At 42.2% G+C, this 25527-nt stretch overlaps 2 protein-coding genes across 2 annotated transcripts; both read left to right on the top strand.

Moving 5' to 3' along the window:
- The first annotated feature begins 9352 nt into the window (after window positions 1-9352).
- On the top strand, window positions 9353-10285 carry LOC115457160 (olfactory receptor 6F1-like). Its single transcript, XM_030186585.1, has one exon. The coding sequence runs from the start codon at window positions 9353-9355 to the stop codon at window positions 10283-10285; it is 933 nt and encodes a 310-aa protein (XP_030042445.1).
- Window positions 10286-20274: 9989 nt separating this feature from the next.
- On the top strand, window positions 20275-21207 carry LOC115457159 (olfactory receptor 6F1-like). Its single transcript, XM_030186584.1, has one exon. It carries the CDS (start codon window positions 20275-20277, stop codon window positions 21205-21207), a length of 933 nt encoding a protein of 310 aa, XP_030042444.1.
- The last annotated feature ends 4320 nt before the right edge of the window (window positions 21208-25527 follow it).

The following is a 25527-nucleotide window of genomic DNA, read 5'->3' as shown; positions in this document are numbered from 1 at the left end:
ATGGGGGCTGAAATGGTAGATCAGATGGAAATGCATTTAAGTACCCAGTTATAGGATAGCGCTTAAGTGTATCCATGTGTAACTGCAAAGAGGACATTCCAGAAAATTGTGCACCGTATTATAGAACACTGCAAATGCATTCCAGGATTTACACCTGGTTTAGTTGGTGTAAATCCCTGTGCCCAAAGTTGGGCATGGAATTTGGAACCCAATGCTGTTCCATAAAAAAAAGCACTTATCCTAGAGTACCCTTTACAGAACAGGGCTGAGGTTCTAGTTACTGAATCTAACCCTTAGTTGATTGCCCAAAGTCACAAGATGCTGCAGTGGGAATTGAACACAGGGTCTCCTGGTCCTCAGGCCGCTGCACTTAATCATTTGGCTACTTCTCTATTCTAAAAAGAGGTACTGGGGAAGGGAATGAGGTGCTTATAGATGGACAGGGATAAAGGAGGAAGGTGAAACATACATAGTAACATAGTAGATGACGGCAGAAAAAGACCTGCACGGTCCATCTAGTCTGCCCGACAAAATAAACTCATATGTGAGGACACACATCACTTATAAGGTGCTAATACGTACAGCAGCCATACATCAGCTTTAACAGCTCACACCTAGATTACAAAAGAGTGCATTTAGATGATAAAATGTTATAATGTATGGGGTCGATATTCACAGTGATTTAACTGGGCAGAAGATGCTCCTGCAATCTAAATTGCCTATGTTCGATCTATTGGCTGATGTTCAGTGGCGTTAAACTGAGCAGTGCCGCTGACTATCAGTATTGAGTGACCCCCCCCCCCCCATACTCTCCGAGTAGTGCTAGAGCAGTACAGGAGTAGAGGCTGGGTTGAACCAGCACTTATGTAGGCATTGGTAATATTCAGTGCTGGTGTCCGAATAGTTAACTAGGGCAGGTAGGCCACATAAAAAAACAATCCTATCTTTGCCTGGTTAGCTCCGGCACTGAATATCAACTGGTACTCATGTAAATGGTGTACTAAAAAACTATCTGTGTCCCCTTTAAAGGGACTTACCGGATCTCCGGGGGGGGGGGTCTCCTGGGCTGCTCTGGGGTCCGGTGGGCATGTTGGGGCCGTTTCCAGCGTGCCTCACTTTTGTTGTGACCCTCGTGGGGGTCCGACTGTTTTCAGGGCCGTTTGGGCCCATCTGGGACCTCTCTCATTGGTGGCCAACGTTCCGGGCTTCCCCAGGCTTGCTCCGGCACTGTTTTGGGGTCCAGTTTTGGGACCGGAGCAAGTCCTGGGGCTGAAGAAGGGCTAGAGGCAGCAGGAGAGCCACAGCGCGGCTGGCGCGAGTGGCGTGCCGCTGCGATGCCATCGCAAGTGAAGAGGAGCCGGAGAGGAGACGAGACATGCCGGCTCCAGGCTTGTTTCCCTGCGTGTGCCCTGGATCCGGTGGATCTGGCACATGCGCGAGTGCAGGGAAACGCCAGTAGGCCGCAAAATGAAGCCTGGGCAATTTTGATTTTTGGGCCGAAGAAAACGAGGAGGAGCGTTGGAAGGGTGTCCGGGACCCTCAGGAAATTAAACGACCCCAGGATGGACATTAGAGGGGTCAGGTAAAAGGTCCTATGGCCTTATTTTGACTTAATTTGGTTTAATTTTTGAGTTATTCGGAGTGATTTTTGTCGGGCCTTCCCTGTTTAGATGGACTGTACCCTTTAAAAATTTTAAAGTTAATTTTGAAAAGGTTTTGGGGGTATTTTTGTTGTGGAGCGTCGTGCACTGCTCTAATAATGGTTATTAAAAATCCGACGACGGCTTTTGGGAGCGCACTTGTTGCCTCACATATGTGGAAATTTTGGGAAAATTTCATTACATTTTAATGGGGTTTTCGTGGAGAAATGGTGTGAAATGGTGCCTATTAATGGTTCAAAAAATAAATAAAACATGGATTGTATTCAGGAAAAAAAGTGACTGGGATGGTGGTACAATTTGTATTAAAGTGTAATGTAAATGACTTTATATTTTGTATTGAAATCCATTTTCTCCATACACTTTAACGGAAAATTGGATTTCAAAATGGAGACTGTGAAAAGTTTTCAAACTGTAAAAGTTGGTGAACATTCCACAAGCTCGCGTCTGATTGGTGCTGCTAGGTCAGATGGCCAAGCTGCAGTCCTGTTGCTAGGGGGAGACAGAGCTACTGGTGGTGACAAGGTCAGAGGAACTGAAGACACCACAGTGAACAGACCTGTGTGAAGGTTGCTCTGCAAGTCTTTTCACTGGCTCCCTGCCTGCTTCCGTATTACTATAAATACTACTACTATAAATCACTTTTATAGCGCTACCAGTCTTGTCTTACTGACCTTTAAATTAAGTGGAGGAGTGACCTAGTGGTTAGGGTGGTGGACTCTGGAACTGGGGAACTGAGTTCAATTCCCACTTCAGGCATGGGCAGCTCCTTGTGACTCTGGGCAAGTCACTTAACCCTCCATTTCCCCATGTAAGCCGCATTGAGCCTGCTATGAGTGGGAAAGCGCGGGGTACAAATGTAACAAAAAAAAAATCCACTCTATGACCCCTCGTTATCTCTCCTCTCTCATTTCTCCCTACGTTCCTCCCCATGAACTCCGCTCTCTGAGCAAGTCTCTCTTGTCGTCCCCCTTCTCCTCCACCGCTAACTCCAGACTTCGTTCCTTTTATCTTGCTGCACCTTATGCCTGGAACCGTCTTCCTCAGCCCATACGTCTAGCTCCATCGCTACCTGTGTTTTGTTTAATTTTTAGAAGTCTTTATTCAATGGGATTACACAATTCACAAAAAAACAAATTGCAAGAAATACACAACACACATGTATAAAACAGCCTGTGATCAATAGCAAACAAGACCAGGACCGAAACCCCCTGGTACATCACAATTCAATGCCCCCTCATCCCCTGAGCATATAAGGCACCTAAACACTTCTACCTGTTTTTAAATCTATGCTGAAGGCTCACCTTTTCACTGCTGCCTTTGGCTCCTAGCCGCTACTCATTGCCCTCCTCCTCCCCTGTTCCTCTTTACCCTGTAATTTCCTTGCCCGTAATGTCTTGTCTGTCTGTTTTACCTAGATTGTAAGCTCTTTGAGCAGGGACTGTCTCTCTATGTCAAATGTTCAGTGCTGTTGTAAAAAATGGTGACTGCCACCGATTAAACATAGACTGGTTACTTTAAAAAAATATGATCAAAAATGTTTTGTCATGCAATATGGGTAACATATTTTTTCATGCTACCAATTTTGTTATAAATTCTGGTAAAACTTGATTTAAAAATATTATCATATGCAAATTCTTATAAAGCTGCTTATTACTATTCAGATGATTTAACATAATACACAAAAATATCACACTTTTTGTTAGATGGAAGAAACCAATCTCACCACCAACGGCGGTTAACTTCGGGCAGCCGCAGGAGCCTTGACACGGTTTATGCTTGTTGATCCTCTTGGACAGTTTTTCCCATCCACATGGTTTTGAACTTATAATGGTTCCCTGAGATCCAGTCATCTCACATCATTATTCTAGTAACGTATTTCTCTATCAAAAATGAATCACACTTCCTAACCAAAATTCCAAAATTATTAACTACCCAAGATAGTCAACATCTAAACCTGTGCCAGCCCCCTATTTATCAGGAGCAATTGGGTTGCTAAAGGGGCAATAGAAAGCTACCTTGAGTATTGTGTTCAATTCTGGTCTCCGTATCTAAAAAAAGATATAGTGGAATTAGAAAAGGTTAAGAGCAACCAAAATGATAAAGACAGCATATGTGAATATTATCTTAGCTAGGGTAGGAGTGGATAAACACGTCATGCTATCATATGTGCAGCCAACGTCTCTCTTTGTGTGTGTCTGTGACTAGGAAGTTAGTTACATCAAACACATAAACAGCGAGTGACCGACTCACTCGCAAATGCGCAGTAGAGACTTCCCTCTCTGTCCCGCCCCTGCGTCAATATGTGATGATGGGGGGGGGGGGGCGGGACAGAGAGGGAAACTGCGCCGCCGAGGTTGCTACCGCTCCTCCCCTCCCCCCATTCGGAGTCGCCGCCGCCACCCCTCCACCCGACCCGGCCCTCTCTTCCCTTCTGAACTTACATATCCATTCGCCGAACACAGCAACGCACATCAGCTGAGCTGCCCCTTCCTTCTCTGCCTGTGTCCCGCCCTCGCTGACGTTATGTCACAGGAGGGCGGGGCCACAGGCAGAGAAAGAAGGGCCCACGGCAGCTCAGCTGATGTGCCTTGCTCTTGCTGCGTTCGGCAAATGGATGTGTAAGTTCAGAAGCGAAGAGAGGGCCCGGGCCGGGTGGAAGGGTGGCGGCGGCGACTCCGAGGGGGGGGGAGGGGAGCGGTGGCGACTTTGGGGGGGGAAGGAAAACCCCAATACCAGCCCGTTTTTACGGGCTCAACGGCTAGTAAGAACATAAGAATAGCCATACTGGGCCAGACCAATGGTCCATCTAGCCCAGTATCCTGTTTCCTACAGTGGCCAAGCCAGGTCACAAGTAACTGACAGGAACCTAAATATTAGGAACATTCCATGCTACCAATCCAAGGGCAAGCAGTGGCTTCCCCATGAATGTCTCAATAGCAGACTCTGGACTTTTCCTCCAGGATCTTGTCCAACTGTTAGATGTAGTCTTAGAGCAGATTGTACCGAGCACTTGCAACCTATTTGGCAGTTTCTCAGAATCTCGGCAATGGCGGCTACAAGTGCTCGGTACAATCTGCTCTAAGACCTGCAAAGATTAATCGCATTTGACCGCCTGAGGCAGACGCTGTTGAGCAACAAAACACGGCCCGTGTCAGGTCCACTCCATTAAAGATTGTACCATTTGCTCCAGTGCTGGAGGCCCTTTGGTGTTCTTTTGGGCTTCCATTTTAGCTTTTATCATATTCTAATTTCCACACTTTGCTAGTATCTTTGGAAGATGTCTTACACTGATCAGGGCCTTCCTGGGTGACCACTGACTTCCCCTCAGGTTGTTGTTTAAATGCTGATCTAGTCTCCTTCTTTAAAGTTAGTGCCAGAAGCCTGGTTCTACCCTGGTTAAGATAAAGCTCACCTTTCAGAATAGACTCCCCCTTCCCCACAATGTTGCCCTAACAAATGTAAATCCCTCCTCCCTGCACCATTGTCTCTTCCAGGTAATATGATTCCTGAGCTCTGCCTGTTTCTTGGGTCCCGCAAATGAAATGAGGGGTATTTCTGAAAATGCTACCCTTGAGGTTCTGAATGTCATCTTCCTACCGTAAAACCTGAATTTGGCTCCCATACTTTCTATGTTGCTACCCAAATATATCAAGTTAGCTGGCTTCTCCCCAGCACTTGCTAATCTTATCTAGCTAATATATCATATCTGTCACCTTTGCACTAGGCAGACAAGATACCCAGTGTTCTGCATGCCTTATTTCTAAGATAAGCAGCATAAAATATATTATATTTTTGGGGGATCTTGCCAGGTACTTGTGACCTGGATTGGCCACTGTTGGAAACAGGATGCTGGGCTTGATGGACCTTCGGGTCTGTCCCAGTATGGCAATACTTATGTACGTATGACTGCATTGTCCACTATGAATATTGTCCTAACCCTTTCCTCCTGGGCACACACCCCTGGAGACATATCCCTGGTGTGAGAGTGACCTCAGAAGTAGAGGGGGAAAAGGAAACTGTAGACTAACGTAAAACCTATCACAGGGAGCTTGTAGATCTTAATCTTGATTTCTGATCAGGTTGATCATTATTATTTAGTTTTAGAGCCCCATGTGAAAATATCTTAATTTGTAAAAGTTCATATCTCCTGGGTGTCTTGCAATAAATTATATTACAGTTGGTCACTCCAGTCTTATATATAAATCATCACAGTCTCGGAGAGGTGGAGGCTTGAGTATCTCTGCTCTATCCTGTGCAGTACCATTTCTTCATAGCCTGTTTGCCTCTCAGCTATTACTGTCCAGATTTAAGAAAGTACATGTCAAGGAATTAAAAAGACTGCAGCAAAGAGGGGTGAAGTATAGCAGGAAAGAAAAGGTGAGGACTTATCTGCTTCAGGATACCACAGGAAAGTGATTGTATTTTCAGTAATAATACTGACCACAAGTGTGAATGGTAAGGTTTATATAGAACAATATACATTAATATTTCTCCATCTTTCGGATTGAGTCCTCTTTACTTCTTTTTTTTATCTGATTCAGTTGTTCTGATGAAACCATATTGCTATCAGGTTGTGCTTTTATAAAGTATGTTTTCTATATGCCACTCATCTGTTGGCCAAAATTCTGCTTATTCCAATGAACGACCATAGTATTTCCATATTGCATATCTGTACAAGAGCCCAGACTCATGCAAAACATAGTTTTGGAGTAAAAGGAATGTAAACAGGATGAATAAATTGACATAAACAGTCAGACTTATTTCTGAGAGTATTTTATGTGGCAGTGCATCCTTTTCATGTCTGATTAGCGAGATACTAATCCAGACATTTGTTCTGATCACCACCTTGAGGCTAAGGAGAGAGATATTTTTCCTAAGGAAATGACTGAGGCTCTGTAGGTTTTTGTTTTCCTTATGAAACCTATAAACAAAATTTTTTTCCCAGAACTTGGTTAGCTTAAAGCAGGTTGAACTTGATAATCTGATACCTGGAATTCGTTGCCAGAGAACATGGTAAAGGCGGTTAGCTTAGCGGAGTTTTAAAAAGGTTTGGACGGCTTCCTAAAGGAAAAGCCCAAAGACCGTTATTAAATGTACCTGGGGAAAATCCACTATTTCTGGGATAAGCAGTATAAAATATTTTGTACTTTTTTGGGATCTTGCCAGGTATTTGTGACCTGGATTGGCCACTGGTGGAAACAGGATGCTGGGCTTGATGGACCTTTGGTCTTTCCCAGTATGGCAATACTTATGTACTTAAGTGCTCTTTTTAAAATGGTGCTTAGCCCAGATTTTTCCCAGTGTCCAAATGTGGGCAACATTTACTGAATCTGGCCCCTTATGGCCAACCATTGAGCTGGTATAAATACTCACACCTAGATTTGGGACATATGAATAACTTTTTGTACTCTACAAGTTACATATGCTAAGTGGGCACATATGAATGGTCTCCTGCAGCTCAGCCCAATTGAAAACATTTACATAGCTAAAGAAAAGTGTGCCGCTGGATTTCCGACATTTACAAGTGATATGCGCATTAGTATTTTACTTGTTTATTTCTATATTCCACTGAAAAACGTAGGCAGATTACAATTTCATATATGCACATATGCGCAGATATTCTGGTAAAATTATTTCATACATTTGCTGCATTACTGTTACCAATTTTGTAATAGAATTATCAAAATTATGATTCCATATATCTTTCCTGTGGGGTGATGGCCATGCACATAAAAATCCTGTGATCAGTGTTTAAAAACAAATGCTAATCACCATGGGCTGAATATCTACCCCCCCATAGCAGACAAGGGAAAAGGCGCCAAGTACCCCCTCAAAAAAGCCCTGCATTTGATTAATGTGGGACACACTTAAGCATCACTCATTAGTTTTTGCCTGTGCAACCCATTAACCGTATGCTAAATAATTTTTGAGGGGTTGTGTCAGGGATATAGTGTGGACACTCCTGCATTAACCTTTTACTGCATCTATATTACCTTTTTACAGAGCGGTGGTAAGGGCTCCCTGTTGCACGGCCATGCAATAATAGTTCTCTTACCAATGGCCATGTACCTGGGGTCTTTGGGGTCTTTTTACCTGCTGTGGTAAAAAGGGCCCTAGCAGAGCTGCCAAGTTACCCATTTGGGTTTTAAACTTACATCCTAAGTAGAGGAGTGTGGTAGCCGTGTTAGTCCACTCTTAAGGTTATCAATAGAAATCAAACAAAATAAAACATGGAAAAGAAAATAAGATGATACCTTTTTTATTGGACATAACTTAATACATTTCTTGATTAGCTTTCGAAGGTTGCTTATTTCTGATCTGAGGAAGAAGGGCAACCTTCGAAAGCTAATTAAGAAATGTATTAAGTTATGTCCAATAAAAAAGGTATCATCTTATTTTCTTTTCCATGTTTTATTTTGTTTGATTTCTATTGATAAACTTACATCCCAAAGCAGTCTGGTATTTGTAGTCCATGATTCTATCCATTGAGATCAGAGCTGCAGGTCCCATGATGCACCAGGATGAGTTTGACAGAAATCCAGGACTGGCCAAAAAGTCTCCCTCTTGGAATGGGCATCTTGGCAGCTCTGCCCTAGTGCGTGGGAAAAAATGGCCTCCACTGCCAGTGCGGAGCCCTTTTCCCTGCAGCTTGGTAAAAGGACTCTTAACTGGTTAGTGTGTGAATAACATAGAAGCATTTACTGTGTACAAAATAGGTGTTTGGTAAGTGTTCCTTTGATAATTAAAAAAAAATGTCAGCCTGCTAGCAGCAACATTAGCACACAGTCATTAATAATATAAATTTAAAAAAATTGGCATTTTTTTATGGCTACAGTAAAAATATCTTAGTGCACCCTTATACATACATAACATTAGTAACATAGTAGATGACGACAGAGAAAGACCTGTACGGTCCATCCAGTCTGTCCAACAAGGTAAACTCATATGTTCTACTTTATGTGGGTTCCTGACTTTGATTTGTATCTGCCATTTTCAGGCACAGACCGTAGAAGTGTGCCCAGCACTAGTCCCGCCTCCCAACCACTAGCCCCGCCTCCCACCACCGGCTCTGACACCCAATCTCCGCTAAGCTTCCGAGGATCCCTTCCTTCTGAACAGGATTCCTTTATGTTTATCCCATGCATTTTTGAATTCCGTTACCGTTTTCATCTCCACCACCTCCCTCGGGAGGGCATTCCAAGCATCCACCACTCTCTCCGTGAAAAAATACTTCCTGACATTTTCTTGAGTCTGCCTCCTCCCCCTTCAATCTCATTTCATGTCCTCCAGTTCTACCGCCTTCCCATCTCTGTAAAAGGTTCGTTTGCGGATTAATACCTTTCAAATATTTGAACGTCTGTATCATATCACCCCTGTTTTTCCTTTCCTCCAGGGTATACATGCCTCAGGTCAGCAAGTCTCGCCTACGTGCAAAGTCCATTTTTACTATAGCTGCAAAAAAAATGCCAATTTTATATTGTGTGCTAAGGTTACTGTTAGCAGGCGGCCATTTTTTTAACATTACTACAGGAGCACTTATTGCCACCTATTTTAATGTATCTTTGTAATAGGATCCCTAAACAGAATGAAAATGTTCATCCCGAACACCTTAAGCATACCTAAACACTGAATAGCTATCAATTACTCAACATTGTTTCATCTGTTTGTCTTTGTATATCTTCAGATAAATCATGGCAACCAACAATAAAACTTCCATTGATGAATTCATACTCCTTGGGTTACCCGGCTCAAGGGAGCTACAGATATTATACTTTGTGGTATATCTGGTAATATATCTCTTGACCATCTTGACAAATAGCATGATCATTACTGTAGTAACAATTGATAAACAACTTCACAGTCCCATGTATTTCTTTCTATGCAACTTTGCCTTCCTGGAAATCTGGTACCCAACAGTAACTGTACCCAAAATGCTCTCTAGTTTTCTAACTGGGGACAAAACAATTTCCCATAGAGGTTGTCTTACTCAGTTGTATTTCTTTTGTTTTTTGGGCTCCATGGAATATATATTGCTAACAGTAATGGCATTTGATCGGTATATCGCTATTTGCTATCCTCTGCAGTACAGCACTATTATGAACAGTAGGCTTTGTAAACTGGTGGCGATTGGATCCTGGACTGGTGGTTTTCTTAACGGGTGGGCGTTGTCAATCCCAGGATTCCTGTTTTCTTTTTGCGAGTCCAATCAAATAGACCATTTCTTCTGTGATATAATGCCACTTATGAAGCTGGCAAGTTCAGACACACAGGGCTATGTGTTTATTTTCATTTACAATGGATGGGTTTTAGTGCTCTTACCCCTTCTACTCATAATTATATCTTACTGTTACATTATCATGACCATACTCCGACTTCCTTCTGCCGCAGGACGGATGAAGGCCTTCTCCACCTGTGTTTCCCATCTCACTGTGGTTTTGATTTTTTTTGGAACGGTCATTTTCTTCTATCTACGGTTCAAACCTGAGCAATCCTACAAAGCCGATAAGGCGGTATCTTTGATTTTTGTAACCATTACTCCGCTTTTGAATCCCTTGATCTACAGCCTAAGAAACAAAGAAGTGATCAAAGCTTTAAGAAGGTCATGGAGCAAGGTCTACAGCTGAACTGTATCCATCTCCCTGATACCGGGTAAATGGTTGTCTACGATTGTCGGTGTGAAATGTAGAGTTCTTTGTTCATGTCTATAAATCTTCGTACAACTGGGAAACGATTTGAAAACTACTGAACTGCATAAGATGTAGCCAGTTGTTAACTGCCTACCAATGAGCAACATTGTAATGGAGGGGGACATTTTATAAAAGGGTAACTCTATAGAGACACCTAGAGTACATCTGGTATGATCCTTTTCTATAAAGGAAGCTAGGCCCCTTCTTTCCTTTTTAGAATACTAGTGTAACCGGACACATACACATAATTTTAGCATGAACACTGAAACCAGCCTAATGGATAGTATAAAATCATGCACCTAAATGTGGAAGATACATACAAATAACTTGTTTTTTCAAAAAGTTGCATCTACACTAGACTGCCCTGCCGAAAGCCCCATCACTTTGAGTATGAGTATGCCCATGTTCACGCTCTTTATTACAAGGACCTCAAAGTTAGGACAGCAATTTTTTCTGGTCTAACCTTACTCAGGTAGTTATCTGGATAACAGTCTAAGTGTAGCCACATTACAGATAACTATCAGCTGTACCCCCATCTTGCCATGCACCAGCCCAGCTCTATCTGGATAGTGCTGAGGTAGTCTGTAAAAATAGAGCCTCTGAATATCCCTGGTCAGTGTTGGTTAGTAATTTATCTGGATAACAATGTTAAATGGCTTAGAATGTTGACCCAATGGAAACTGTTAAGGAAATATGAGGTGTGCTAAATGATGACCAGCGGTAGCTGTAGCACATTGTTTTCCCCACGTGCTCCGGCCACCTTTTAACGCGGCCGCAAACAGCTGATTTTTCCATTTGCAGCAATAACGGCCAGGCGCTAATTTGAAATTAACACGTGGTCATTTACTGCATGAGCCTTTTCGCCTCCCGTTTAGGAAGCGGTAAGGATTCACGTGCTAACCTGGCAGTCATCGGGCAGCGTGTTCCAATGTGGCTGCGCTGCCGATTACCACCAGGAACGCCCTCCACGTAAGAAAATAGAAAACTATTTTCTACCGTGGGAAACGGCGCACACCGTGATGAGAACTACCGCCGGGTGTCTGGGAGTGTCCGGGCAGTAGTGCTGTTTTGAGGTACACTGCCCCCGCGGTCGCCCTACTGCGCCTTCAAAAAAGGGCCCCTGTGGAAATAACACTGTCGGTGCTTTAGCATTTAGTTTCGGAAATGTCACTGAGTCTTCAAGGAAGTGTCCCTACTATGTTGGAAAACTGGTCAAGGGCGCCCAAATACAATCTTTTTACACATGCATGACACTCAGTTGGATCACGCGGGAGGGGCATTTTCGATATGACGTCTCAGCTCAACTTTGCTAAAAATGTCCAAACTTCAAGTGGGGAATATAGCCATTTTCAAAACAGAAAAAAACGTCTATCTTTCTTTTGCAAAAATGGCTATTTGCTAGAGTTTGTTGTGCTCTAATGGACCTGAGTATCACATCTGAGGCTGGTAAATTTTTAAATCACATTTTTGGGGGTGGGAGGGGTTGGTGACCATCGGAGGAGTAAAGGGAGCTCATCCCTGATTCCCTTCAGTGGTCATCTGGTCTCTTAGGGCACTTTTTAAGTCTAGACCAAACCGTCCAACTTATAGCCCTGGATGGTTTTGGTTTGTTCCATTATGGCAGAAAGACATCTAAGTGTTAGGAACGCCCAGATCCCACCCTTAACATACCCCTGACATGTCCCTTGTGATTTGAATGCACTTCTGACAGACTTCACAGAAAGATGGCTAAAAATTGGTTTCAAAAATACCAATTTGGCTGTTTGGATGAGGAAAACATCCAAATGCAGATTTAATGACATTTTTGGACATTTTTTTTCTCTTTTGAAAACAAGCCCCATAGTCTTATAATGAATGCATGAGAGTCAAATTCCGGCGTTCATGTGAGAAGTTCATTGTAAATGATCTTCCAGACTGTTGTTCTCCACGAAATCATTCTGACCAATAAAAATGATTGTACCTTCATAATGCGATTGAAAATATATTTCTTCAAATGTAACCTGATTTCATTCCTGCAAGATAAAGTATGCCTTTTGTGCACTAATTTTATAACTGGATGCCTGTGTGAGAAACAAAGAAACATATAATTTGTTTATGCTGTTGATGTGTCTTTGAACTTTGGACTCCTGATGCAGGCAACACACTGCTGAAACACGGTCTGTGTCAAGTTCCTGGAACTGTTTTATTGGATATAAAATAAAAGATCTTCATTGAGGACCTAGGTCTTTTGTGTTGGTTGTTCCTTGCTGGATTTTCTTCTTCCTTATTTTAAAACAGATACCCTGAACCCGGGCACCGAATAGTGTGCAAATCCCCCAGTACAAATTTACTCCTGCTCTGAAAAAGTTGAAAATGTGTGAGTGTAAAATACAATCTACCCAAACACAAGGATGTTAAACAAACACAAGGATGTTATAATGCCGTTGTATCGCTCCATGGTGCGACCGCACCTCGAATATTATGTCGAAGTCTGGTCGCCGCCTCTCAAAATAGATATACAAGAATTGGAGAAAGTGGAGAGAAGGGTGATGAAAATGATAAAAGGGATGGAACGACTTCCCTATGAGGAAAGGCTGAGAAGGTTAGGGCTCTTCAGCTTGGAGAAAAGGCGGCTGAGGGGTGATATGATAGAAGTCTACAAGATAATGAGCGGAGTAGAGCGGACAGATGTGAAGCGTTTGTTTACACTTTCAAACAACAACAAAACCAGGGGACACAAGATGAAGCTAGAATATGGTAGATTTAAAACAAATAGGAGAAAGTTTTTCTTTACTCAGCGTGCAGTTGGACTCTGGAACTCGTTGCTAGAGAAAGTAGTGACAGCAGCTGGCCTTACGGAGTTTAAAGGGGGTTTGGACAGATTCCTGAAGGAAAAGTCCATTGAGCATTATTAAAAAATTATTTTTGGGGGAGGGGATTGCCGGGTTCTTGAAGCCTGGATTGGCCGCTGTTGGAGACAGGATGCTGGGCTTGAACGACCCTTGGTCTTTTCCCAGTATGGCGGTGCTTATGTGCTTATCCGTGGAACACCTCAACACATATCTCATACAGCACACATACTCATTTGTAAAAACAAACACTTTGTAAAACTAGCTTTAGACGTTGAACAAGCAATATTGAATTACTTCCAAAATGTGAAAAGCTCCTTGGTACATGACACATAAAAGCCTCTTTATTATGTTGCCTTAATTGTTAACATAGGGGGTGTTTTACTAAGGTGTTTTTAGTCCGCTCTAAGATAGGCGTGCGCTAAATGCTAGAGACGCCAATGTATTCCTATGGGTGTCTCTAGAATTTAGCATGTGCTAAAAACGCCAGCATGCCTTAGTGTAAAACCCCCATAGTGTCTGAACCGTTTCAACCTGTTAACTGCTTTCTTAAGCATGTAAAGTGGCTCTTATTCTAATAATTGTGAAATTCAGCCAGAAGTGATCAGCGGTTTGCTGACTGCAGCCGGTGCTAACCCAGAATTAGAAAAGCTGTAGAGAAGGGCGACGAAAATGATAAAGGGGATGGGATGACTTCCCTATGAGGAAAGGCTGAAGCGTCTAGGGATCTTCAGCTTGGAGAAGAGACGGGTGAGGGGAGATATGATAGAGGTCTATAAAATAATGAGTGGAGTTGAACGGGAAGATGTGAAGTGTCTGTTCATGCTTTCCAAAAATACTAGGACTAGGGGGCATGCAATGAAGCTACAATGTAGTAAATTTAAAACAAATCGGAGAAAACTTTTCTTCACTCAATGTGTAATTAAACTCTGGAATTCGTTGCCAGAGAATGTGGTAAAGGCGGTTAGCTTAGCGGAGTTTTAAAAAGGTTTGGATGGCTTCCTAAAGGAAAAGTCCATAGACCGTTATTAAATAGACTGGGGGAAATCCACTATTTCTGGGATAAGCAGTATAAAATGTTTTGTACTGTTTTGGGATCTTGCCAGGTATTTGTGACCTGGATTGGCCACGGTTGGAAACAGGATGCTGGGCTTGATGGACCTTTGGCCTTTCTCAGTATGGCAATACTTATGTACTAAGGTACACTAGAGTTTTTAGTGCTTGATAAAAATTAGCATGTGCTGTGTAGGCACCCATAGGAATATTGTGGGCGTGTACACAGTTAGCACGCTAATGGTTAGTACATGCTAAAAATGCTAGCGCACCTCTAATGCAGCTCAGTAAAGAGGGCCTAAAAAGCACCAATATTAAGCACTTTTATCCGATCAACATTGGGTTAACAGAAATCTGAATACGCAATCACTTGAGGTAGAAAGAATAAAAAATCATCTCAGCAGAGCAGTGGGGCACTGCAGTAGACATCACATAAAATCTCCCAGGTACACATCTCACCATTACCCCCTTATATTATATGGCGATTCTTCCAAAACCCACCAAAAACCTACCGTACCCACCTGTACACCATTACGATAGCCCTTATGGCTGCAGGTGTCACCTATATGTGGGTGCAATACACTTTTGGTGGGTTTTAGAGGGCTCACACTTTCCACCACAAGTGTAACTGTTATGATAGATTATTGGCCTGGGTCCCCTTCTCCACAGCGCACTGCACTGACCACTAGGCGACTCCAGGGACCTGATTGCTGCTCTAATAGGACTGGCCATAACATCTGAGGCTATCATAGAGGCTGGTATGCAGTGGCGTAGGAAGGGGGGGCGGTGGGGCGGTCTGCCCCGATTGCACGCGCTGGGGGGGTGTCGGCTCGCTGGTTCCCTGATCGGCCATCCCGCCTGCCCCCCGCTGAAAGGTAGGGTGCGTTTCGGGGGGGTGCTCCGGAGGGGGGGGGGCGCCGTGCCCTGCACCCGGGGGGGGGGGGGGGTGCGCAGCGGCAACCCGCCCCGGGTGTCAGGCACCCTCGCTACGGTACTGCTGGTATGTACTGTTTCATTTTCATCTTTAGGGGGTGGGAGGGGGTCAGTGATCAGTGGGAAGTCATTCCTTTATTCCTTCAGTGGTCATTTAGGACACTTTTTTGTGGCTTACTCGTTCTAAAAACAAGTCTAGCTCAAAACATCTTAGTTTTAGTCCTGGATGTTTTTGTTTTGTTCTATTAATGTCTGAAAAATGTCCAGATCTTAGGCCAAGTTCCGCCCTTAACATCTCCATCGTGCCCCCTTGAGATTTGGACATACTGCAGGTGAACTGCATAGAAAAACGTCTGGAAAATAGGTTTTGAAAATACCGATTTGGACGTTTTTGAGAGAAAAAAAACTCCCAAATGCTTCTTTATGCTGCTTTTAAAATGCTTTTCTCTTTTGAAAATGAGCCCCACAGACATAAAGGCCTGAAATTCTCTAGGTGCCTGCTCTACCTCCAAACCTAGGCACTCTGTTCTAAAATGACTCTCAGTATGTATATGAGACATCCAATTGTACTTAACCCAGTTGTACCATTTAATATCTTCTTGTGAATGCAGGCAGCAGAGGGGCAGTCCAGGAACAGACTTGGAGACAAGTCGGAAGTTATGCAGGTATTGGTGATGTTCAGCTCATAAAAAATAACCCTAACAATGCCCATTTAGTTATGTGGGTGCTAATATTGAATATCAGCTGGAACCCACATAGCCTTCAGGTCAGGCCAGAAACATAGAAACATGACGGCAGATAAAGGCCCTATGACCCATCCAGTCTGCCCATCCTCTGTAACCCCCAATTCTACCTGTTCCTAAGCGATCCCACATGCTTATCCCATGCCTTTTTAAAATTCTGGAACAGTCCTCGACTCCACCACCTCCACCGGGAGGCCATTCCACGCCTCCACCACCCTTTCTGTGAAATAATACTTCCTTAGGTTACTCCTAAGCCTATTCCCTCTTAACTTTGTCATTTGCCCCCTCATTCCAGAGCTCTCCTTCATTTGACAAAGGCTCTTTTCCTGTACATAAATGCCCTTGAGATATTTAAACATTTCTATCATGTCTCCTCTCTCCCTCCTCTCTTCCAGCGTATACCTGTTGAGGTTCATAAGCCTGTCCCTATAATTTTTGCAGTCAAGACCGCTTACTAATCTTGTAGCCACCCTGTGGACCGACCCCTGTGTTCTCTCTTTCCACCTTCCAAAGCCAAAAACCAACCCTAGATCCTCCCCTCCCTCACACCAAGAACATTGCCCCCTCCTGGGTCTCTTCCCCCCCAAAGAATATTGCATCCTCTGGAAGCCCCTCCCCACCACCAAACACACATCCTGTAAGCCCCCCACAGGCTTACTTTCACCTTCAATAATGGTCCTACTGGACTAAAAATGGCTGATGTGACCTCTTGAGGTTGCCAACTACAATGGTCTATTCTAAGCCTTTCATTTTGGCACACACCCATGGAAACAAATCTTTGTGTAAGAGAAACTTTTCGAAAAGGAGGAGGAAAAAGAACAGCAAAACTTATGCCATAAAGCTCTTAGACCTTAAACTTGATTTGTGACCAGGCTGGCAATTATAATTGTGTGATTTTAGAGCCCCATGTGAAAATATCTGAAGCTTACAGAAGTTTGTTCCTCCTGGGTACCTTTCAATAAATGACATTGCAATTTGGTTACACCTGCCTTATAAAATCTCAAACAGGAGCACCTTTTTTCTCATAGCTTACTTGCATCCCTGGTTCGTAACAAGGAATTCATAGACTGCAGCAAAGAGGGATGACGTACGGCAGGAGTGAAAGGTGAGTAATAAATTATAAAGTGCCTTCCTTTAAGACACTGTATGAAAGGTAATATTTTTAGGATTAATGTTTGCCACATCTCCAAATCCGAATGATATGGTTTTAGATTAATTCCTAACTTTCCTTCCTTTCTTTATCTGATTCAATTGCTCTGATGAAAGTATGATTTCTGTAAGTGTTGGTATTTTAAAGTATATCTACCATATAATGCTCATCTGTTGGCTTAGATTCTGCCAATTGCAATGAAAGATTATTGTTTTTCCACACTGAACATCTGTATAGTGTCTGCAGAACTTCCTGGAACAGAATCTCATAATCACGCAATATAACTAAAATGAGAAATGTATAGGCTGATGAAATGGACAGTGGCAGATGGTAATACTTAGATACTAATCCAGCCATCTGTTCTGATCGCTATGATGTTAGCGAGGGATACATTTCTTCTGTGGAAATGACTAAATTTCTTCACGTTTCAATTTTCAGAACTTGGTTAGCTCGCATTAGGTTGATCTCAGTGGGATCACATCTGTAGTCAACGAAACTTTGTCAAGATATGGTCACGTATTAATATAGCACCACCCCATGTAAAAAATCAGTTAATATTTCCTAGGCATGTAGGAATCCAGTACCGGTGTTCCTACGATCAAAGTTGAGTGAGCAATACTACAGTTTCAATGACAAGGGAGAGGCAAATTTTATGGAACTCCTTTCCTCACTATTCAAATCACAGTATCAGTACTCCACCCGTGATGGTTGGAACACAGGTGGAGAACTCCCACACACCTTAAATGAACATTGCTACTTATTTCTGACTCTATGCCTGGCACCTTACCTTGAGGCTCTTTTGCAAAATGGCAGCAGGGCTACTGCTGGGTTTGCATTAGGCAAATCGGTCATAGCGCTGGACTCGCCCAGGAGCCCGGCAGTAGTTCTGGGTCTGCTGTATGCCATTTCTGGTGCTAGAAAATATTTTTTATTTTCTAGCACCGGTTATAATCTAGCCAGTATTCAGCCAGGGATGGTCAGTGGGTTTTTAAAGCCCTGACTGTCGTTGGCTAAATTAGACCCAGATATTTAGTGCCCGGGTTATTTCCGGACACCGGCATTGAATATCCAGGTATGACTGAACCTGCCCTGGTCGTTGGTCCTTATGTAGATCCTACCAATATTCAGCTAGAACCCACATAAGAAACTTTGGCAGATCCCAGCTGAATGTCACCAATCTTCACCCCAATACCCCACTCTTTGATTTGATCTTCACCCTGATGATCCATGTGTGCCCCAATCTTTATACTGATCTCCCCTCTGTGCTCCAGTCCTCACCCCAATGACATTTCCCATCTTCAATCTTTTCACCCTATAACACTGGTCCCCCCGATTCCTTCCCCCACATCAGCCACCCCCTAAACATACATATTCAGCATTGGAAATGTTAACAGCTTCTTTATAGAATTATCTCCTGAATGATTTAATTTTGATCCTTGCTTTTCTACTCCTTATTCTATATTTCAGTTTTTTTTAAATGTTAGTTGTTCTTTCTTTTCCCTTAATTATTTTTTATTCAAAATGAAAAATATATATATATATTTTAATTAAATGAAATAATACATATTGAACCCATATCATTCCAGCAAAGAAAGAGAAAACCCTCCCATACTATATTTTGACCCTCATTCTATCTCCAGATTCTGTAGTGGTGGTAACTTTCAGGGTCAGAAATGCTGCCCTGTGATGATAGCATTACCATAAACAAAACATAAAGCGACCCTTTCACCAAGCGGTGGTAAACAGTGGCCTGCAGCCATGCGCCAAGGTCACTTTTTACCATAGCTGGTAAAAGGGTTTATTTTTTCAAGGGCAGTAAATCGCCGTGAGGTACACAAAAAAATTGCCACACAGCCATTTACTGCTGGAGCTGTTATTGCTTCCTATTTAGAAGGCGGCCAGGGCTCCGGTGGTAACCCAGCAGTAATCAGGTAGCTCAAGACGACCGCTGGACATACCCACTAGTGTAGCAATCTGTGGATTTTAGATTCCTTTTAAAAGAGCTCCGATGTTATCCAGGATCAATGCACCTTCTAGAGCACTACGCTTTAGAGTTCAGAGGGGGATTGCTAATGAGTTTGGTGCTATACTAATTCAAAATATAAAACTTTGCAAACATTGAAATAATGATGGCAAACTGGCAAGTAAAATTGAATATACTTTGCTAATCGTGACTTTTAATACACATTTTGCATAATCGAGATTGAAATTTCTGGAAAAAATTAAAGATGGAAGAGTACAGGGTGATCAAAGGGATTTCTAATCTACATCAAAGCTACATTCATCAATTTGATTTTTTTTTCCAGAACAAGAAAGCACACCGAGAAAAACAGAGGTTCCTTATAGTCCTTGCCAGCCATCATGTTCTATGATTAACTTACGTTTAATAACTCAGCTGTCTAAACCTGGGCTGAAGGTGTGCTACATACAGGTATAGTATTTTCGTCCCAAACAAGGCTTGAAGTCTAAATTTAGACCTAATGCAAAGGAAGATTTATGGGCTCTTTAACAAAGGAGTACCAAAACGTGGCCTGCGGTAGTGTGGGTGCGTGTATTGCATGCACACTAGACCATTTCTCCAGCGTGCTTGGAAAAAAAGGAGGGGAGGGTTTGGGCCGGGAAATGGATGTGTGGCAAAATGAAAACCAAAACACGTCTATTTACGACCTAAGCTCTTAACGTCACCCAATGACTTAGTGGTAAGGTCTCAAGCTGTAACCAGAGTACATCAACTTCTGATTACCACCGGGAACTCCCCCGTGGTAGAAAATAGAAAATGATTTTCTTCCATGGGTTTTTGGCACCACCAGGCACACATGCTAGCAGGGTGGCAATGCCGATTTGACATGCGCTGCACACATGTAGTCCCTTACGCACATTTGTAAAATGGCTCCATATTGTCGTACTTCAGATCAATCAGAGGAAGAAGGATTTGAACACTCATATTGGTGGATCGTAGTCCACTGCTTTAAGAGCTAAGCTACTCCCCCATTCCGTGTTTTCACATTTATCTATTTCAGTTTCTTTGTTGTTTTTTTTTTTAAGTTTTAATATAATTCTTGGAAGTAGGATTGTCCAAGTAGAACAACAAAAAAAGACAGCCTGTTGTGAAGTATTTCTAAAATTCATGGTCAACGTCTAACTGATTGTTGATATACGAATTTATGCCATACTCAACATTGTTCCATCTGTCTGTCTTTGTATCTCTGCAGATCAATCATGCCATCCAGTAATCAAACATGCGTTAATGAATTCATACTCCTTGGGCTCCAGGGCTCCCGGGAGGTACAGATATTATACTTTGTATTGTTTCTGGTAATTTATATCTTGACCATCTTGACAAATTGCATGATAATTACTATAGTATGCATTAATAAGCACCTTCACACCCCTATGTACTTCTTTCTAAGTAACTTCGCCTTCCTGGAAATCTGGTATCCAACAGTAACCGTCCCAAAAATGCTCTCTGGTTTTCTAACAGGGAATAAAGCAATTTCGTACAGAAGTTGTCTTGCTCAGCTGTGTAGCTTTTATTTCTTGGCTTCCATGGAGTATATTTTGCTAACGGTAATGGCATTTGATCGATATTTTGCAATATGTTACCCCCTACAGTATGGTACCATTATGAATAGTAGCCTTTGTAAAAAGCTGGCTATCGGATCCTGGACAGGAGGTTTTCTTAATGGATGGGCACTGTCAATCCCAGGATTCCTGTTCTCTTTTTGTGGGTCCAATGAATTAAGCCATTTCTTTTGTGATACAATGCCGCTTATGAAGCTGGCCAGTTCAGACACAGTGGGCTATGTGGTGATTTTCATTTACAATGCATGGATTTTAGTGCTCTTACCACTCCTACTCATAATTATATCTTACTGTTATATTATCATGACCATACTCCGACTCCCTTCTGCCACGGGACGGATGAAAGCTTTCTCAACCTGCATTTCCCACCTCACTGTGGTTCTGATTTTTTTTGGAACAGTGATTTTCTTCTATCTGCGACCCAACCCAATGGTATCCTTTGAAGCAGATAAAGCAGTGTCTTTGATTTTCTTAACTATAACTCCACTCTTGAACCCCCTGATCTACAGCCTAAGAAACAAAGAAGTGATCAAAGCTTTTAGGAAATCATGGGGCAGGATCCGCAGCTGAACTGTATTCCTTTTGCAGATATCGAGTTAAAGGTTGCCTATGATTGTTGGCGTGAAAAGTTAAATCCTTGTTCATGTTTCTAAATCTTAGAGCAACTAGGAAGTGTGCTGAAATTTAGTCAACAGCCTAAGATCCAGCTTATGATTAACTAGTTAGCAATGAGCTACACATTAATGTGTTTAGCAATCGGCTGCAGTGGGAATAAAACCCAGCTCAGTAGGTTCTCACGCCACTGCACTAACCTTTAGGCTACTCATCCAGCTGTAGTATCTCTGCTGTTTTACTCCTATTTTAAGCGTATTTTACATTTGACGATGTCACTTGGATGTAAGGAAACTCAATGAAATTAATTCTATGGATGTTAAGTTTTTAGAGTTATAAAAAAAAAAATAAAGGCAATAAAATGATATCTGTTTTCTTTAAGAAGTATAAAAGAAACATTTAGTGGAACTAATTCTGCATCTTCGTGTGGTTTTTCTCAGAACTACGAGAGAGACAGAAAGCTAGTGATAGTCAGTCTGGCTTTACTGAATGATGAAAGTGTGTGCTGAGTGAAATAATGATGGTGAGAAGGTGCAAGACAGTTATTCCTACAATATCACGACCAGTGGGGTTTGGTTTCTAGCCTTCCCACCATTTCACCCTCCTCTAGCTCAGTATTTGATATGTATGCAGCCCCATTTTAAATAGAACATAAGAAGTGAATTTAACACGTCCGGGTCGGTATGTTTACAATTCTGGCAAAAGTTTAGAAGAGACTCTGCTGATGAAAATTCTATTCTAAAAATAAAAGCAGGTATACATGTATAGGTAGCAGCCACAAATAGGGGAAGGATCTAAACATGGGAAAAGTCAGCAGGGAAAAACATGGGCATTTTATTTATTCATTTATCACTCATCCCACATTATCTTTATAGTCTAAGTGGGTTACAAAAGTACAAAACGTAAAGGGGTCCTTTCACTAAACTGCACTAACAGATTTAGGGGCCCTTGTACAAAGGTATTTAAGGGGCTAAGGGTGTCCAGCGTGGGTCAAATCTGCATTACCATCCGGCTACCCCGTGCCCTGAGCGGTAATTCTGAATTCGGCGTGCGCCAAAAACACACCATAGAAAATATTTTCTGTTTTCTACCGTGTGGTGCTTACCCAGTGGTAAACGACAGTAGTTACAAAAACCACAGAAAGGCAGTATTTCAAGTTCCATTAACAAGATTCCAGGCACAATCTCAAACAGTAGCAACATTCCACGTAGAACCCCACAGAATGGCAAGATTCCGGAATCCCAAAGAGTAAGGAATAGAGGAGTAGCCTAGTGGTTCATGCAGCGGACTTCGATCCTGGGGAACTGGGTCCGATTCCCACTGCAGCTCCTTGCGACTCTGGGCAAATCACTTAACCCTCCATTGCCCCTGGTACACAATAAGTACCTGTATATACTATGTAAACCACTTTGAATGTAGTTACAAAAAACACAAAAGGGCGATATATCAAGGCCCATTTCCCATTCCCCTATATTCCCCATATGTAATTTACACGTGCGTGCCTTTTATAGAATTTATTTATTTATTTTATTTATTCATGACATTTAGACCCCACATTAGCCCAAAAGAGACTCAAGTTCAAAGTGGCTTACAAACAAACAATAAGATGAATAAAACATAACAACGTAGAGAATATAACACAAATTACAATAACATCAAGAAGCAAATTAATACATGTGCAGTTAATAAATCTCGCTTAGTGTAAATTTGCATGCCCAAAATGCCGCACCAGGCTTACACCTGATGATACCTACTGTAAATGCTGGCACCCAACTTGGGTGTGCTGACCCAGTGTTCTAGAACTAAGCATGTACATTTTTGGAATGCCCCTGACACTCCCTTCCCCTCACAGGGCCACCTTCTGAGATACCCGCTATGAAAACTACTACTACTACTTGACATTTCTATAGCGCTACTAGGTTTACGCAGCGCTGTAAACTGGGTGCAGTGCCATATAGAAGAGCGCAGAAATTCCAATGAGTGTCAATCAACTGCAATAATAGGCAATTGACACCCAGTTATTGATGGTCCTGAGATCGTTATTCATTTAGGGCCCCTTTTACCATGCTATGGCAAAAGGGGGGGGGGCTGTGCTGGTGTCGGCGCATTTTTGATATATGCCACGGCCCCCTTTTACTGCAGCGGGAAAAAGGGTAGGTCTTTATTTTTTGCAGGAAATGACCATGCGGTAAGCAAAGCACTTGCCATGTGGCCATTTTGAGGGGGGGAGCCCTTACTGTCACCCATTAAGGTGGTGGTAAGGGCTACCGTGCTAACTTGGCGATAACCGGGCAGCGAGCAGCACTGCCTGATTACTGCTGGGTACTCACTGGTGCTACAAAAATAAATAAATAAATATATATATTTTTTGTAGCGTCAGATATGACAGCACGCTGGGAGTTGGAAGTATTGCCAGGCTGCTGCGGTAGTCCGGCGGTGCTTTCTTTTTAGCGAGTGGTAAGCCCACGTTGGGCTTACCGACACTTCGTAAAAGGGGCCCTTAATTTGCATGCACGTCTTGGGACCACACCCAAATCTAGGCACCGTATATAGAATTTGGGAGTAAGGAGGGTATCCTCCTTAATCCCCTATTTTAAATTGTTGCCCTTCAAGTCAGAATGACATGACGATTACACACATAGGTTTACAAAACGGGAGAGATTACGGAAGTGACACAGTCGCACCAACCACGGACCCCGAAGCAGGACCCTAAACGTTGGCCATTGTCGGCCGTGGAAGAAGATAAGGCTGTGCCATTGCCAAGATAAGTTCCTGGTTACTTAGTATAAAAGCGTAAAAAAGAACTTTTGTCAATTCATATTAAAGAGATTTCAAGAACTTTTTGTAGGTTTTTATGCCAATGATGAGAGCGAGTGCTCCATAAAGTTGAAGACAGTTGATCTGTGAAGATCGGAGTCACTTCACGACCCTAGAGGGTTTTCCTCCAGGTCTTTAGTAACAACATCATTCTGTTATAAAAGTAAAGGATTCACACACTAACGGTGACACTCATTTTTACTAAAGGGACCTTTGAAGAAGAGGGAGGTACAACACAATAGACGTAATCTTGATTTCTGATCGTTTGAATTTAGATCCCCATTGAAAATATTTTACGCTTACATAAGTTCGTATCTCCTGGGTGTCTGTCACTAAAGTTGGTCACTATTGCCTTATATAAGACTTTACAACCTCAGAGTCAGAGGCTTGAACATCACTTCTCTGTCCACAGTTTCTCTGCATTTGTGATATAACTCTCCAGATGTAGGATGGTACATGACACGGAACTCACAGACTGCACCAAAGAGGGGTGAAGTACAGCGGGAAAGAAAGGTAAGTAATGCATTTTAAAGCGACCTGTTGTAAAATAGCACAAAAAAAGCTATAATATTTCCATTATTAATATTTACCACATTTCTAAGTATGAATGAGTAGAGTGGTGTGGTAGCCATGTTAGTCCACTCTTAAAGGTTATCAATAGAAACCAAACAAAATAAAACATGGAAAAGAAAATAAGATGATACCTTTTTTATTGGACATAATACATTTCTTGATTAGCTTTCGAAGGTTGCCCTTCTTCGTCAGATCGGAACTCATTATAAACCATAAAGTTGTATTTCTCTGTTTATTTCTCTGTTTATCACCCTCCTCTCACCTACCAATACCCATTCTGTTAGAATATCAATGAAATGCTTTGATGTCGCCATGCATACCTCCTACCCACCCCCATCCTCCCACCCTGTCAGACTGTCATAGTAATGCTTGAATGTTTTCACTTATATACACTGTCAGCTAGCACATTTGCTTATTTCCGATCTGACGAAGAAGGGCAACCTTCGAAAGCTAATCAAGAAATGTATTAAGTTATGTCCAATAAAAAAGGTATCATCTTATTTTCTTTTCCATGTTTTATTTTGTTTGATTTCTATTGATAAGTGTGAATGAAAAGGTTTCTATAGAGTTGTGTGTGCTCTTGATATTCTTTATGTTTTTGATTAATTACTAACTTTTCTTCCTTTCGTTATCCGATTCAATAGCTCTGATGAAAGCACATTTCTCCCAGATTTTGCTTTTTTAAAGTAAGCCCTTTACATACCACTCATCTGTTGGCTTAAATTCTGTTTATTGTAATTAAAGATCATTACACTTCTACGTCATATATCTGTACGGTATCTGTATGGCTTCCTCATACAGGAGCTCGGAATCATACCAAACATTTTTTTTTCTTTGGAGTAAAAGGAATGAAAACAGGATCAAGACGTTGTGAGGGACAGAGAGACT

The sequence above is a fragment of the Microcaecilia unicolor genome, chromosome 14 (genome assembly GCF_901765095.1).
Source record: "Microcaecilia unicolor chromosome 14, aMicUni1.1, whole genome shotgun sequence".
In the NCBI taxonomy this organism is placed as follows: Eukaryota; Metazoa; Chordata; class Amphibia; order Gymnophiona; family Siphonopidae; genus Microcaecilia; species Microcaecilia unicolor.
This window is presented reverse-complemented; position numbering and strand designations above follow the sequence as displayed.